Source organism: Parasteatoda tepidariorum, chromosome X2, assembly GCF_043381705.1.
Source record: "Parasteatoda tepidariorum isolate YZ-2023 chromosome X2, CAS_Ptep_4.0, whole genome shotgun sequence".
Taxonomy (NCBI): domain Eukaryota; kingdom Metazoa; phylum Arthropoda; class Arachnida; order Araneae; family Theridiidae; genus Parasteatoda; species Parasteatoda tepidariorum.
The window spans coordinates 14,692,028-14,706,455 of NC_092215.1; the positions used below are offsets into that span (position 1 = coordinate 14,692,028).

Consider the following 14,428-nt stretch of genomic DNA (forward strand, 5'->3'; position numbering starts at 1 on the left):
ATTTATCATTTTTTTCTTGAGGCACTTTGAGCACTGTCATATAACATATTTTTGTTTTGCAGGTTAGGAATGCTGAAGTTATCTTAGATTATCGTGACAAACGTAGGGCAAAATATTACAGTTAATTGTGTTTTATTTGGAATGAAGAGGTAAGTCTTAACTTAACTGATTAAACAGTAAACTTAACTGATTAAACAGTAGATAAACTACAATTTATTTAGAATAAACTTGTGTTGAAACTGATTCTTTATCTGAATATATCTGTTCAGAAGTAAATTTCAACTTATATTTTTATCATATATTTAATGGAAAGTTTTATGTAAAATTCTCTAATTTTTTTTAAAAAAAAAGTGAATTAAAAAATAAACTTTTTACGATTATAGGTTCTTTTCGTATAAGAATGCTTCGTTAATATAAAATTTGCTATTGATCTTGCTTTTAATTTTTTAATTATTGCAAATTAAAATTTGCTTTTTAATTTGCTATTGTTCCTGCCTATAATAACTTTTCCTCACACAACAGAGGACAACACGCAGAGAAGAATCCATGCCCTGAGCGAGATGCGAACCCACAGCCACTGGCTTTACAGTCAGGCACGCTAACCACTCGGCCACCTGTTTTATTCATTTATATATATTAACCCATTAAACCCTAACAGACACAAAAACTAGTATGGTATATGAAGTTTACAGTGTCCGTATTTGTTTATACTAGATGCACATTTCTTCTGTCACTTACTTAGCACTGTGCTTTGCCTTTCAACTTCAAACACACACACACACACATATATATATATATATATATTTATATATATATATATATGTATTAAAGTCGACAAAAAGTATTGTTTTTGCAACATTAATCCTAAACATGAAGCACTTTTGTTAACTCTTTTGCTAGGCATAGGCACATATGTGTTAAGTAGTTAAATCCACATGGATTTACAGTTCTTTAAATTTTGATTAGTTTTCAAAACTCTTTGGTGCAGTATTTCCTTTTTTTTCCTTTTTGAAAATCATACCATTTATTAAATTCCATATACACAGCAATTCTATCATTTAATTTAAAACCACTATTTTTTCTACTGTATTTTTTATATTTTTCAGAATATTATACCCGAATATTGCATTTGAAATACTAGTAACTAATGATTAAATTATATACTTTTTAATATTTAAAAAAAAAATAAAACTGAATATTAATTATCATCAGGTTCAAGTGATAATTGTGTTAAGACTTAATTTTCTTTTAAGCTGATGCTGAAAATGTATATAGAGATTCATTAATTTGTGAGCAAAAATCCCTCTACTTCAAAACCATTATTAACTGCTGACGTGTCAGAACATTTTCTCCCTTTTCAAATCGTCATGAGTAATTACTTTGTAGGTCCTTAGGCGAAATTGGAGAACTATAAACAAATCGTTAATTCTCCCTCACGCTGAGTGACGAAGAAAAATAATCCATTGATTTATTTTACTTTGTTGCATACATAGTTTCTATTCTATCATCAATAAGGCTTTTCATGATTTAATGTATTTATTCTAGTTAATAAATATTAATCTAAACATAATTATATTTTCACATTCAAAATGCAATATTTTTGTTTTTATTCAATGAAGATCGCCATTGTAAAATTTTCCGACACTAATTTGTATTTTTATTTATTTATTTTTTTGTATAAATTGATAAAATTCAAACTTGAGAAAATTGTCTCGCATGATGAATCCTTTACATTCGACTTAGATTTTGCTTAAAAAAATATTATATTAGCAACAACTGCCTACCAGCCTTTATTTTTTCTGAGAAATTTTTTTTCATAAATTTATTTGAGAAAATTGTCTCACATAATGAATCTTCTATATTTTACTTTACTCTTTCGTAAGACGAACTCGAGCTTAACTAACTATACAGCTTTTACATTTGACCAAAATTATTGAAATAATTTATAAAATGACATGAATTTCGATGGAATATTCATGAGAATTTCTACGACGTATTTTAAAAATTAAACACAAGGATTCCATAAATTTTAAACTTTTCAGCCGGTATTCTATAGAATTTAGCAACGCGTACACTCTTACCTGTCTCTGAATCGGCCACATTCGATTGACTAATCTTCATTTGCTATTTGGAGAACCTCCTCTCAATGCTGCACGCACTTGTAAAGTTTTAATCACATCATATTTTAATCAGTTGCCAATATTTTAACTTTCATCTTACCTTTTTGGTAGTTTTATTTAATCACTGGAGGATTTGTTAGGTGACACCCATCATTCCAACATTTTTGCGTTTCTACGCGTAATTGGTACTTTATATTGCATGCAATCTTCCAACAATTCAAATTGTACTTCCGTGAAATTGAAAAAAAAGCGTGTTTCATGGTAAATGTTTTAGAAAATCCGTTTAACAACTCTCTTTTCATATCCAATAATATCAACGCTAAAATAAAATTTCAGAAAAGTGGCAAAAATAATTTTTTTTAAAGAGTGGAATGTGTAACTTATCATACAAAAGTGTGTAAAGTATGAAAATCTTAGTTTTGATCTTTTTGTCATAATCGTTAATTTTTTTTAAAAAATAGTACACTATTAATGCAATTGGAACTGAAATTTATAGGACCTTTGAACTTCGAAACATTTTATAATGATTACTGCAGTTTTGTTAAACAAGGATATTTTTTGAAAAATCTGCGAGCCACAAGAATGGAATTGTGGGAAATTCAAAAACAAAATAAATTTTTCTAAACAGAACAACCCTAATTATAGACATTGTAGTAAAAAGTGTGAAAACAATAAATATTTCCACATTATAACAACAGATGGGGTACAATATATTACTGCACTAACACAATAAAGTAGACTATGATGTAGTGTTTCTAGTATATATGCTTTATTAAAGTTTGGTGTAATATTTATATAGAATAAATGTTTTACTTGTATGCAGTTTTATGTCTTTGTAGTTTTATGTCTATGTCTTTTAGATATTTACTCTGATGATTATCATAAAGCTGGCATAAAAAAAAAATACTTGTTAACTTTTTACTCATATTACACAAAGTACAAAAGATATCTGGATTTATTTTAAAAGTTTTGTCCTGGAAAAATATTCTGTTCTTTTGATTTGAAAGTTGAAACAGAATTCTCTTATCAGAAATGTCAATATTTTAAGTTACGTAGTCCTCCACACATGGTTGTAATTTTATATCTGTGTGTAAGAGGTTTATGTTATATTTTCTAAATACATGAAATATTTCTTTGCGTTACTCGTTCGATAAAACTTTGTATTATTTGGGATACATTTCTAATATTTATCAAAATTTTGGGAATACAAAAAAAGAAGATTTTTCAATTTTTCAGAACTAATGGTTTGTTGCGTCTAGAGATCGAGTCATTATTTTTTTATCAGCCAAGATAATTTTTTTTATCATGTCAAATGTAGTGTCGATGAAAAATGTTGCGCTGATAATAAAAATAATTACATAGATAATTTAAGTGTAATGCTGTTTTTGCAGTTTAGATATACGAAACAGTCTAGAGCGAACAAATAGTCGTACGTTGTACGTATGCTATTGCGGAAAACTCATACATAACTTTCCATGACTTAGTGGACAAAGCATGCATGACTTTTTGACAAATACTTTCGTTCTCAAATAAACTGTGTTCTCATTCAGTTTCAGGAGCTCTATACAAAATACTTTGCTCTCATTGAAGAGAAGTATGGTAGGTCGATGTTCGTTAATTAGTTTAACACTAGAAAGACTGAACAAAGAGTTGCAGTGTGGCACATTCCCAGATTGCATGTGTGTAGACCAATTAGACATCCAAAATAATAAAATATAATCATAATTAATTTAACGGAAAATATATTAGACTCGATAATCAAAATGCTGTGGTATTTTCTTCGATTTGGTTCATGAAAATGTTTAGTTAAACAGAACACTGACTTTTCAACTAAACTTATAGATTAGTTTCTTAAAAAATTCAGATTAATTTTCGCTATAGATAATAAGTATAGATCTGTGGAATTACCCTTGTTTTTTCTTGAATAAAAATAGGGTACCTCATACCTACCAAAGAGTCCTTTATACCCAAACCTATCTGGGGTAATATGGCAACTAAAAAAATAAAACTTAAGTAGCCACTCGGGTTTTTTCCGTCATTCCAGATATAATGTTTTAACGTTTTTATAAAACTAACACAAGATTCATTAAATAAGCACTTGAATTACATCAAATTATAAAAAGACGAAAATACTCAATACTTTTCTCTAAGTTATTTTTTTGAATGACAGAACAACAAAAGCGAGAGGGGCTATAAAGACTTCATTCGTCTTGCCAGTTTTAAGGTTTGGGCATAAAAACAAAAAAAAAAAAAAAAAAAAAAAAAAAAAAAAAAAACATACCGCGTCTAATATTAGTCAAAATTAAAATCCTGGTTTAAAGGTTCTGGAAGTAGTCCAAAGTTCTATGAGCTCTGGATCAAATGTAAGAAAGTTTTGATGTGGATTATCATCAATTAGAATTGATAACTCAGTATAACCATAGTTAATCGAGGTATCTTTATATATTTGGTGGTATTATTATTATTATTAATAATATGAGGTATCTTGAACACTAAACGCACGGAAAAACACGAAACTTTAAAAAAAGGTTTGTTTCTTCAGAGGAGGAACATTTTTGTTTCTGATTTCGTAACTTAAAATATCGTATGCACTAACTAATTAGCATACTTGAAGTCTTGACCTAAAATCTTCAAGTTTGAGTCCTAGAAAATGAAAATCTTTTTATTTTCTTGCGCACTGTACAAGGATGAGTAAATGCATGAATAAAGCGAGAAATAATTCACAAATTTAATACCATAAAAGAATCAATAAAGATTTTAAAATAAACCGTGAAGTGTAATGTTTAATGTGCTTAAGCGCGAAATATAATGTAATTTGCATGAATAATGTGAAGTGCAATGTAATGTTCCGTAAATATTATATTAAAGGAATAAATATTATACCAATACGTATCATAACAGAACTCAATACTTTTTGCTCCTGGAGTACTACATTGATAAGTAAACTTATTTCTGAAAAGAAATGAATGAAAAATCATACAAAGATTTCATACCATAAAAAAACGCTTGCAGACAGAATGAGGTATACAGAATTACTTTTATTGATAGACTGATACCTTATAATTATTACTTTAAAATGCAATAAAACATTTTATAACTTGCAGTACTACTTTCTTGTTTGTGAAGCATTACATCTAGGAATAAACTTATGCCTGAAAAGAAGTTACTGAGAGATTACATGAAGGCTTTAAAGTTATTACCAGCCAGAAAAAAAGTTTAATCTACTTCTCACAACAAGCTTGCAGGAGGCTATGTTTCTTGTTGAGGTGATTTGCATTTTGGATGTCTTCTGAAAAGACATTCAAATGAAGGCGGAGTAGAATATCTGTCTAACGACAGCTCCATTTTCGGAAGTGGATGTACTACGCGTAATTTTTTTCCGAAAAGAATTTTTTTTTTATTCGGGTAATGTCTTGAGTGCTATATTAACATTTCAGTTATTATCGTGAGAACTTTAAATTTCGTTTGCTACATAAAATATATTTATTTGCTGAGATAACTGCACTTTAATGTATTTCTCATTTTTTTTGGGGGATTCAAAAACAAAATNGGGGGGGGGGGGTAATGTTTCTAGGCATTTGCAGGTAGCTGATTTGACTGTGGGTAACTGATTGTGGGGGACATTTAGGGGTAAAAATTATTAGAAAATGATTTTTAATTCTGGTAATGTCTTTGAGTGCTATGTTATCATTTCAGTTATTATCGAGAGAACTTTTAATTTCGTTTGCTGCATAAATGCAAATTTCTAATTTTTTTTTTTTTTGTTGAAATGTTTCCAGGTATTCGTAGGTAGATGATTTGACTGTGGGTAACTGATTCTGGGGGGCATTTAGGGGTAAAAATTATTAGAAAATGATTTTTCATTCTGGTAATGTCTTTGAGTGCTATGTTATCATTTCAGTTGTTATCGTGAGAAATTTAAATTTCGTTTCCTGCATAAAATATATTTGTTAGCAGTGATTTGACACTTTAATGTATTCTTCATTTTTTTGGTAAATTTTCTAGGCATTTGTAGGTAGCTGATTTGACTGTGGGTAAGTGATTCTGGGGGACATTTAGGGGTAAAAAGTATTAGAAAATGATTTTTCATTCTGGTAATGTCTTTGAGTGCTATGTTGTAATTTCAGTTGTTATCGTGAGAAATTTAAATTTCGTTTCCTGCATAAAATATATTTGTTTGCAGTGATTTGACACTTTAATGTATTCTTCATTTTTTTGGTAAAGTTTCTAGGCATTTGTAGGTAGCTGATTTGACTGTGGGTAACTGATTCTGGGGGACATTTAGGGGTAAAAATTATTAGAAAATGATTTTTCATTCTGGTAATGTCTTTGAGTGCTATGTTATCATTTCAGTTGTTATCGTGAGAAATTTAAATTTCGTTTGATGCATAAAATACATTTATTTGCGGAGATAACTGCACTTTAATATTTTTCTCATTTCATTTTTTGGTATTGTTTCTAGGCATTTGTGGGTAATTGATTTGACTGTGGGTAACTGATTCTGAAGAGCATTTTGGGGTAAAAATAATTAGATTTTCTTTTCAATATGTAAGAAAGACTGAACTGAGTCTGAAGGGATTAGTCTGGTCCTCCCCATATATTTTGTGAATGCATCAATTAGACATACAAAATCCAAAAATACCATCATAATTAATTTAATAAGAAATATATAAGAAACTTGATGAACCGAAATATTTGCTTAAACAGAATACAGACTTTTCAGTTATGCATACATATTAGTTTCTTATATTATTGAATTTCCTTTTCTCCATAAATAATAAGGGAAGATATTTTGAAATACTCTTGTTTCTTTGTAATGAAACTAGGGTACTTTATCTACTTAAGGATGCCTTATACCTAAACCTACCCGGGGTACCTACCAAAACACTTTAAAAGCCACACTATCCTCTCTCCTGATTCTTGGTATAAGGTTCTATAGAAGCATTCCTATAAAGCTATTATATGAATGATTAAATTGGCACTTACATTGCATCAAATTGTAGGAAACAAGAAATAATTAATAGTTTCAGTAAGTTATTTTTTGAATTACAGAGCAATAAAAAACGAGTCAAATATGGTCCCAACCGTCCTTCTAGTGTTAAATATGTGATCTAACAAAGTACATACTTTGGGCAAGGTAGACTAAAACGAAAAACAGCGTGAATAAAGAGCATATGTATTATGCTTTATTCACGAGATTACGCATTTGCCACCTTCTTAATGAATCAGCTCCAATTTGTTCCACATGGTAGGAAACATTTACGGTGGAAAATATGTTATGTCAGTGTCTAAAAATTTAAACTCGCGAAATGTCGATACTTGAATTATTCTTTTCCTCATTTATTTAGTTCGATTGGAGATTTTCCTCATCCAAATCTTACACTTCACCTCAAGTACGCGGTGTATTTACTTCTTATTTAAGCTTCGCGTTTAAACTAATTAATGAGTTATAATCTTCTATCACAATAACAGATTTTAATTCCATTTAGTTCTAATTTTAACTTTGCTATTCCAGTTTTAAGCCGATCAATTTAGTTTAAATCTTGTTGATTTGATTTTAACAAAGTTGCATGAATTTCAATCATTTTCATTTTAAACAGATTTTAAGTGCGATGTAGGCAGAGTTACGTCATAATTTTAAATCAGCAATCAATTATTCTAATAGCCTATCAAGAATTTTTTTCAATAACCATTTTACTTTTTTTCAATAAGAATACACATGCAGTTAAGAAGCGTAGCAAATAGTGAAATATAACTTGCAATTAAAAAATCGTGGTAGTTTACTTAAAAAAATATACTAATATATTCTGAAAATCGGAACTAAATTTTTTGAAAACAGATGTGTAAATAAATAATGTTAAGCGTCTAGTTGTATCGATTTACTACATTAAGTATTAAAGATGACGAAGATTGAATAAAAAACCGATAATCAGCAACACTCTTAAAACTGAAAACATCATATTTGTCTATTAATTTATTGATTCCGGTTAATATTTTTTTTACGAAATCACAATCTCTTCACATACAGGTTAAAATTGATTGCGCCAGAAAGCGAGAAATATTTTGTACGTTATAGGCTCCTACTATTTTACACTGTTCTGATAACTATTCTATTTTACAAGTTTAAAACATTTTTTTCGCATTATGGTCAACTTTCGATCTCTTCAATTCTCTAATTTCTCCTAGAGGAAAATGAATTTAAAACTTCGAATTACTATAATAATTGACACAGTACCCAGTGTTGGGAACCTATACCTAAGTCTGTATCCTTTGCGCTTTTATGGGCACCCTTTAAAATTATTCAAATAAAACCTTCAGCAAACGTGAAATCTTAAACAGTTAATGGAGAGTCGGGTAGCCCCGCTCACTTAAGGAGTATTGCTTATATTTCTGTATAATACTGAGTAATAATCAACATTTTTGTATGTCTTTATTGTTTTATCATCTAATTAAACAATGCAAATGGAATAAACCAAAAAAAGAATAGTTAAACTTAAAAAAATAGAAATTTAAAAAAACATGTTNTTTTTAAAAAAAATATGAAACCAAAGTTTAGCAAATGATATTCGAAACTTTTACCTTTTACAATTAAGTATTTTGAAAGTGAAAATCTCTGGCAGATTTTCAGATTTTATTTCTTTTTTTTAACACTAGATTGCCTAATACACTATACACTATAACACTAGATAACACTAGATTGCCATTTTGACTGATTTTAATTTCACTTAGAAAAACAATGATGTATATAATGATGCAATTTCTTAGAATTTTGTGACTTTTTGGTACAACATATTTTTTTTTATTGTTAATATTTACAAATAACTTGTTATATAACTGTAAACAATATAAAAAATGTTAAAAATTAATTTTAAACAAATTTATTTACACATTCACAGTCTAGTCATTTTGACTGCTTTTGAANATTAAAATGAAGTTTAATCGAAACATTCAACCAATTTTTCTTAATTTCGTGACTACTGTGTTCAACATATTTTCAAATCTATTGTTTATCATGTTACCAGCTGCATAAATACTTGAAACTTTGAAAATAATCTTTTTTTAATATAACAATTAATGTCCGATGGCTCATTGACTTGAAAAAATATTCCATACATATGAAATTGACTGTGGGCGGGGCTACCCGACTCTCCCCTATATTTAGTTTCAAGATGCCAAATCAAAACCAGAATCTTTTTCTTCTTATTAAGGCAACATGGCACATATAAAAGCAGAGACGGTACAGTGTAATAACACTCTATGTAATACCAAGATTCTTCAGAGTTGCACAAATAAGCAGACCAACGACCTGGAAAAATTTTTAAAAAAAATATGAAACCAAAGTTTAGCAAATGATATTCGAAACTTTTACCTTTTACAATTAAATATTTTGAAAGTGAAAATCTCTGGTAGATTTTCAGATTTTATTTCTTTTTTTTTAACACTAGATTGCCTAAGGAAGTCATTTTGACTGATTTTAATTTCAATTAGAAAAACAATGATGTATATAATGATGCAATTTCTTAGAATTTTGTGCGTTTTTGGTACAACTTATGTTTTTTTTATTGTTAATATTTACAAATAACTTGTTATATAACTGTAAACAATATAAAAAATGTTAAAAATTAATTTTAAACAAATTTATTTACACATTCACAGTCTAGTCATTTTGACTGCTTTTGGGCCATATAGATATACACTAATTTACCGCCTTTCTAGTGTTAAATAAGAAGGGTACAGGTGCGAGCTTTCGAATTTTCTTACAGTAACTTAACTAACAGTGTTTTTTTCTACTTTTCCCGAAGGCTGATTGTCGTTATGTTGCAGAATGGATGAGTTCCGACACTTATAACTTTTACTAGACTTTGTGCTATTTTTTACTTAGTAGCTGGTTTCTTATGTTAACCATACTAGAACCTCTTTCAGTACCCATAATAGGTCCCATGATGATTTAACTTGATTGCACTTAGTTAGTCATGAACAAAAATTAAAAACTCGCAACCAGACTTTTTAAAATTTTTTAACAATCATATTCCTTCTTTTATCGAACTTGTCTAAACCCCACATCCAGTTCAGTTCAACTCAATAGTGCTAGAAGAACATAACAACTTGTACTGCCAACCTGTTTTTAAGAATATTTTTTCTTTAGAATTTTGTTTGTTTATATATACAGTTTCGTTAAAAATCAGCTGCAATTTAATAAACTTAATCAAATATGAACTAGAATTCAGTTGTGTCCTTTATATCGCAGACTGTTTTAAAAGGCAAGACAGTAGGCTTTGCAATTTCTATTTGAGGATAGTGAGCGAGTAAAATACTTTCTTTAAAAGAAAAATAATTAATAACTAATCGTATATAGTTATGATATCTACAAAGCTATATAATAATAATAAGAAAAATAAAATAAAAAATCGAAAAAATTTAAGCGAATGTTTTGGTTTCAAATAACACTGCAATAAATCACATTAATTATAAGAATCCTTTATTTTATACTTAGCAAAAGGGCATTATTCTATTGTAAACACGTTGCAAATAGTTAGAGACAATTAATTCTAGTAGTTTTGCCTGAATAACCATTCAAATTTTTCTCCATATTTTTATTTTTATCCTATAAAGTTAATAGCTATTTAAAGATTCGTAGTTTAGTAATTCTCGCTCTGTTTCCCATTAAATATGCTGGTAAGGGAGCTTAACCGCATGATTTCTCGCGCAATTAGCATCAAATTATTTGATTACCAAATTGCCCCAGTGAATGTCCAACTGTTCCCTTGGTTGTATGAGAGAGTATAGCCCCTCCCTATAAACGATATCTATCAACCCATTCATTTCATATGTAATTAGTGATAATTGTTCGACATTCAGCTTTAGCCTTATAAACTATTCGAATACTACATTCACAGAACCATCGTTTCACTGGCAGTTTTCGTGATTTGCATCTTGGATCTTTTACATATCCAAATACATTTTTCCTATACCTTCATGATTTTTGCTACAGATGATACTACTGAGTTACCACTGAAAACAGCTTATTACAGATTTTTTTTTCAGATAGTCTTCTTTCATTTATCGTTTAAAATATCTGCAAGTTTAGAATATCTTACCAGCCTGTAGTAATGTACACGATACTAGTATAAAATATGGTATATCTGTATTTTTGTGTATATGCATACTTAGTAAACAGTACTGGCGTATAGAGGCCATACCTCCTGGAAAAGAGAAGACCTCAGCACGGGTTGCCATAAACAAGCAATTTCATCCTTTAGTAGTCCAAACGTAATGTTATCTTTCGTATTTACCACCACTGCTCAGCTTTGTAGCTCGAACGTAGCGACATCTTTCTTATTTTGCACCCACTGTACAGTTTATGTTCGTTACGTCGGACTACAAAATTGATCCGTGCTGAGACCCTCTTTCTTCTAGGAGATGCTGATGGAGGAGTGTGGATGCTTGAGGCAACCCCTTCAATTTGATACAACTGTGATGAGGAATATAATATAGCGTAATCTTTGGTGGCTGAAATTAGCCTTAAATTTAAAAACAAATAATAATCAAGTGGCCTTAAAATTAAAATAGTCTGAAAATTAAAAGAAGAAAAAGGTATTCAAATTATTTAAATTCTTAAATTTATTCTGTATTTTAGTTTATGTAAATGTAGGCGGAAAATATTCGTTCGTAAATGTTCATTATTTCAAAAAGTTACATTAGGGAACGTTTCTTTTCATTTGCATAAGATATTTTAACAGAATTTTTTTAAACTACATTTTTTGTTTACTTTTTATCGAAATGTACTAGTTTAAAGTTATACATAAGAGGGGATCGCATAAATGTTGCTGCAAACTTCTAACTCCTCTAGGAGTTAGGGCACATCATCAAGATTAAAATTATATAGACACCCATGTAAAGAAATGTCGCCATACAACTCTACCTGCGTTTCTCTGCTTCGAACAGTGTCTTCGTTTGCGTTTGAACAGGTCATAAAAAGGAAGCACACCTAGCGGCGTAAGATGGCATTTCCGGGTATGGGTTTCTATGCAATTTAAATCCTGATGATGTGACTCCCCTAGAAATATGTCACAATATTTTTGCGAATCCTGTTATATATACCGTTTTTAAATTTGTACATTTTGACAAAAAAGAAACTAAACTAAAATCTGTAGCCATAAGAGTAAAATAAATTTTCTATTTGAAATCGCCAGGCCCGAATTAGGCAAAATCAAATATTTGTATTAACGCAACAAAATATTTGTTCCCCAATGTTATTCTTGAATGCAATGAATATATAAATTTTAATGACCTAAGGCTTTGCAATTTAATTTTATTTTGATTATTTAAGTTATTCAATTATTTACCCAATAAAAACGATCTTTCCAAATAAAAACTATGCATGCAGTGTTGTAATATATTTAAAATTTTAGAATACATAGCTGTTGACTTGCAACAATCTTGGGGCCGTTTGCCAATGCATGTTAGTAGGATTATTTTTTGTACTATTGTTTTTTGTAACCCTATAGTCTGAACTTCTGTCGAGTACTTGAAATAATTTTAAATTGCAAAGATATTGAGTTCTTAAGCATCTTTTATTATATAAACCTGAATCTGATTACTAGAATTGCAATAAATCCCTCAATTTTGACCATATTCTGATCCAATGAAATAAATTTAAAATTCAGAGGCAACGCCATTTGGTAGATGTTCTAGCATTGCTTTTACTAGCGGTAATCCTCGCAATATCCCATACTTCAGTTTTAATGGATCATTAAACTTATGGGTCTTAAACTTTTTAATTCATTGTTCCACAAAGATTTCGGTTTCCATACAATGTAAGTTTGTAACCCTCATCATATTTTATGCAACTACTAACTTTAGTGGGCGTTATACCACGGCAGAAAACCTTAATAGCAATTTTTTTACTCAATTAAATTACTAATTTAATTTTTATAGTACAGAAAAAAGTTCAGATAAACTTAGATATGAAGCTGTTTTTTTCCCTGTATTAGACATTCTCTAAGATTCTATGTAAAATCTTAATTATCAGGTGATACTATACAGCTGTATTGTTTTTCATTCGAGGAAACCGGTTTGTACTTGTTTATGTTCGTGTATCAATTAGTTAACATAGTAATGCAATACGTTAAAAAATAATATAGAATTGCAAATAGGAAGTATATAAAAAATCTCCTGAATAAAAACCCATTACATATGAGTTGAAATATACAAGTATTGCATATAAACTCGTGCAAAACATGTAATTATTATTAAAACAATAAAGTGCGTCGAATATTTTGGTCGAATTATTATAATATACTAATATAATACCTGATATAATAAATACTGTTTTAAATTACTAATAAAGTTAGAAAGGGATTTTGCCAAGAATTGTTTCTTCCGTGGTAAAACGTCCTCTTATGAGGACGCTTTAAGAGTTTTTTCTTAATGCCCTCAAGTCTCTCCTTGTACAGTTAGTCACAATTTAATTCTGTTCATTAAGCATGGTTCGCATACGTTTAAGTCCCCGCAAACTTTCAATTCACCGATTCTACCGATTTCACAGATTCTTCAGATTCCAATTTGACTTCATATATTGTAAGTGAAGAAAATTCATTAAATTTTTTTTTCTTTAATTCGTCTTTTTTTTTAAAGTTTTAACTTAAAACATAGTTTTAATACAAAGAATGCAACACTGATACTTATTTCGATTAATAAATTCCTGCTTTTCCATAAAGTGCTCACATTATATTTAAACAATTATTGTATATTATTATTAATTATATATCAATTTATTATTACTTTATATCAATATAACGTTGTTGATAAACTATTTTATAAATTATAATAGTTAAAAATAAACTTCAAATTTTTTATGTAGGCAAGTTTCTAATATATTTCCTTTTAAATTGTTTTTAAGCCTATTATTAGGCTCAGCGTGCTCTTTTTTTAACCTTTTGCTTTTAAACCCCGCATTAATTTAATTCAATTGAGAAAAAAAAATTATATCAATGCATTAAAATGGAAGATGTATGGTGTATGATTGAATATATTAATTTTGCGCAAAAACAGTTCTTATATCGCGTTTTTTTAATTAAACGTCCTCAAGTTTATTTTTAAATATAACAAACATTAACTTCAAACTAAAAATCAAAAGTTAGTTTTGTCCTTACAGCCAATTAGATGCATGTATTTTCTTTATAAACAAAAGATCGAAATAAAATGTAATCTTCCAAGATGGAGAAAGGAGACCAAATGCAATTTGCATAAACTGCAACGCAAACAAGATTTCGAATTCTAAATTTCATTAAAAATGACTTATACTT

The 14,428-nt window shown here is 29.0% G+C and overlaps 1 protein-coding gene across 3 annotated transcripts in view; it reads left to right on the forward strand.

Annotated features, from left to right (window-relative positions):
- LOC107455346 (atrial natriuretic peptide-converting enzyme) overlaps positions 1-14,428 on the forward strand; it is a 396,108-nt gene that overhangs the window by 142,272 nt on the left and 239,408 nt on the right. For all 3 annotated transcript variants that reach the window (XM_071188087.1, XM_071188085.1, XM_071188086.1), the window contains one exon: positions 63-149. In XM_071188087.1, coding sequence (XP_071044188.1) covers positions 142-149 — 8 coding nt within the window. In that variant the 5' untranslated portion in view covers positions 63-141. The remainder of the gene's footprint in view (positions 1-62; positions 150-14,428) is intronic.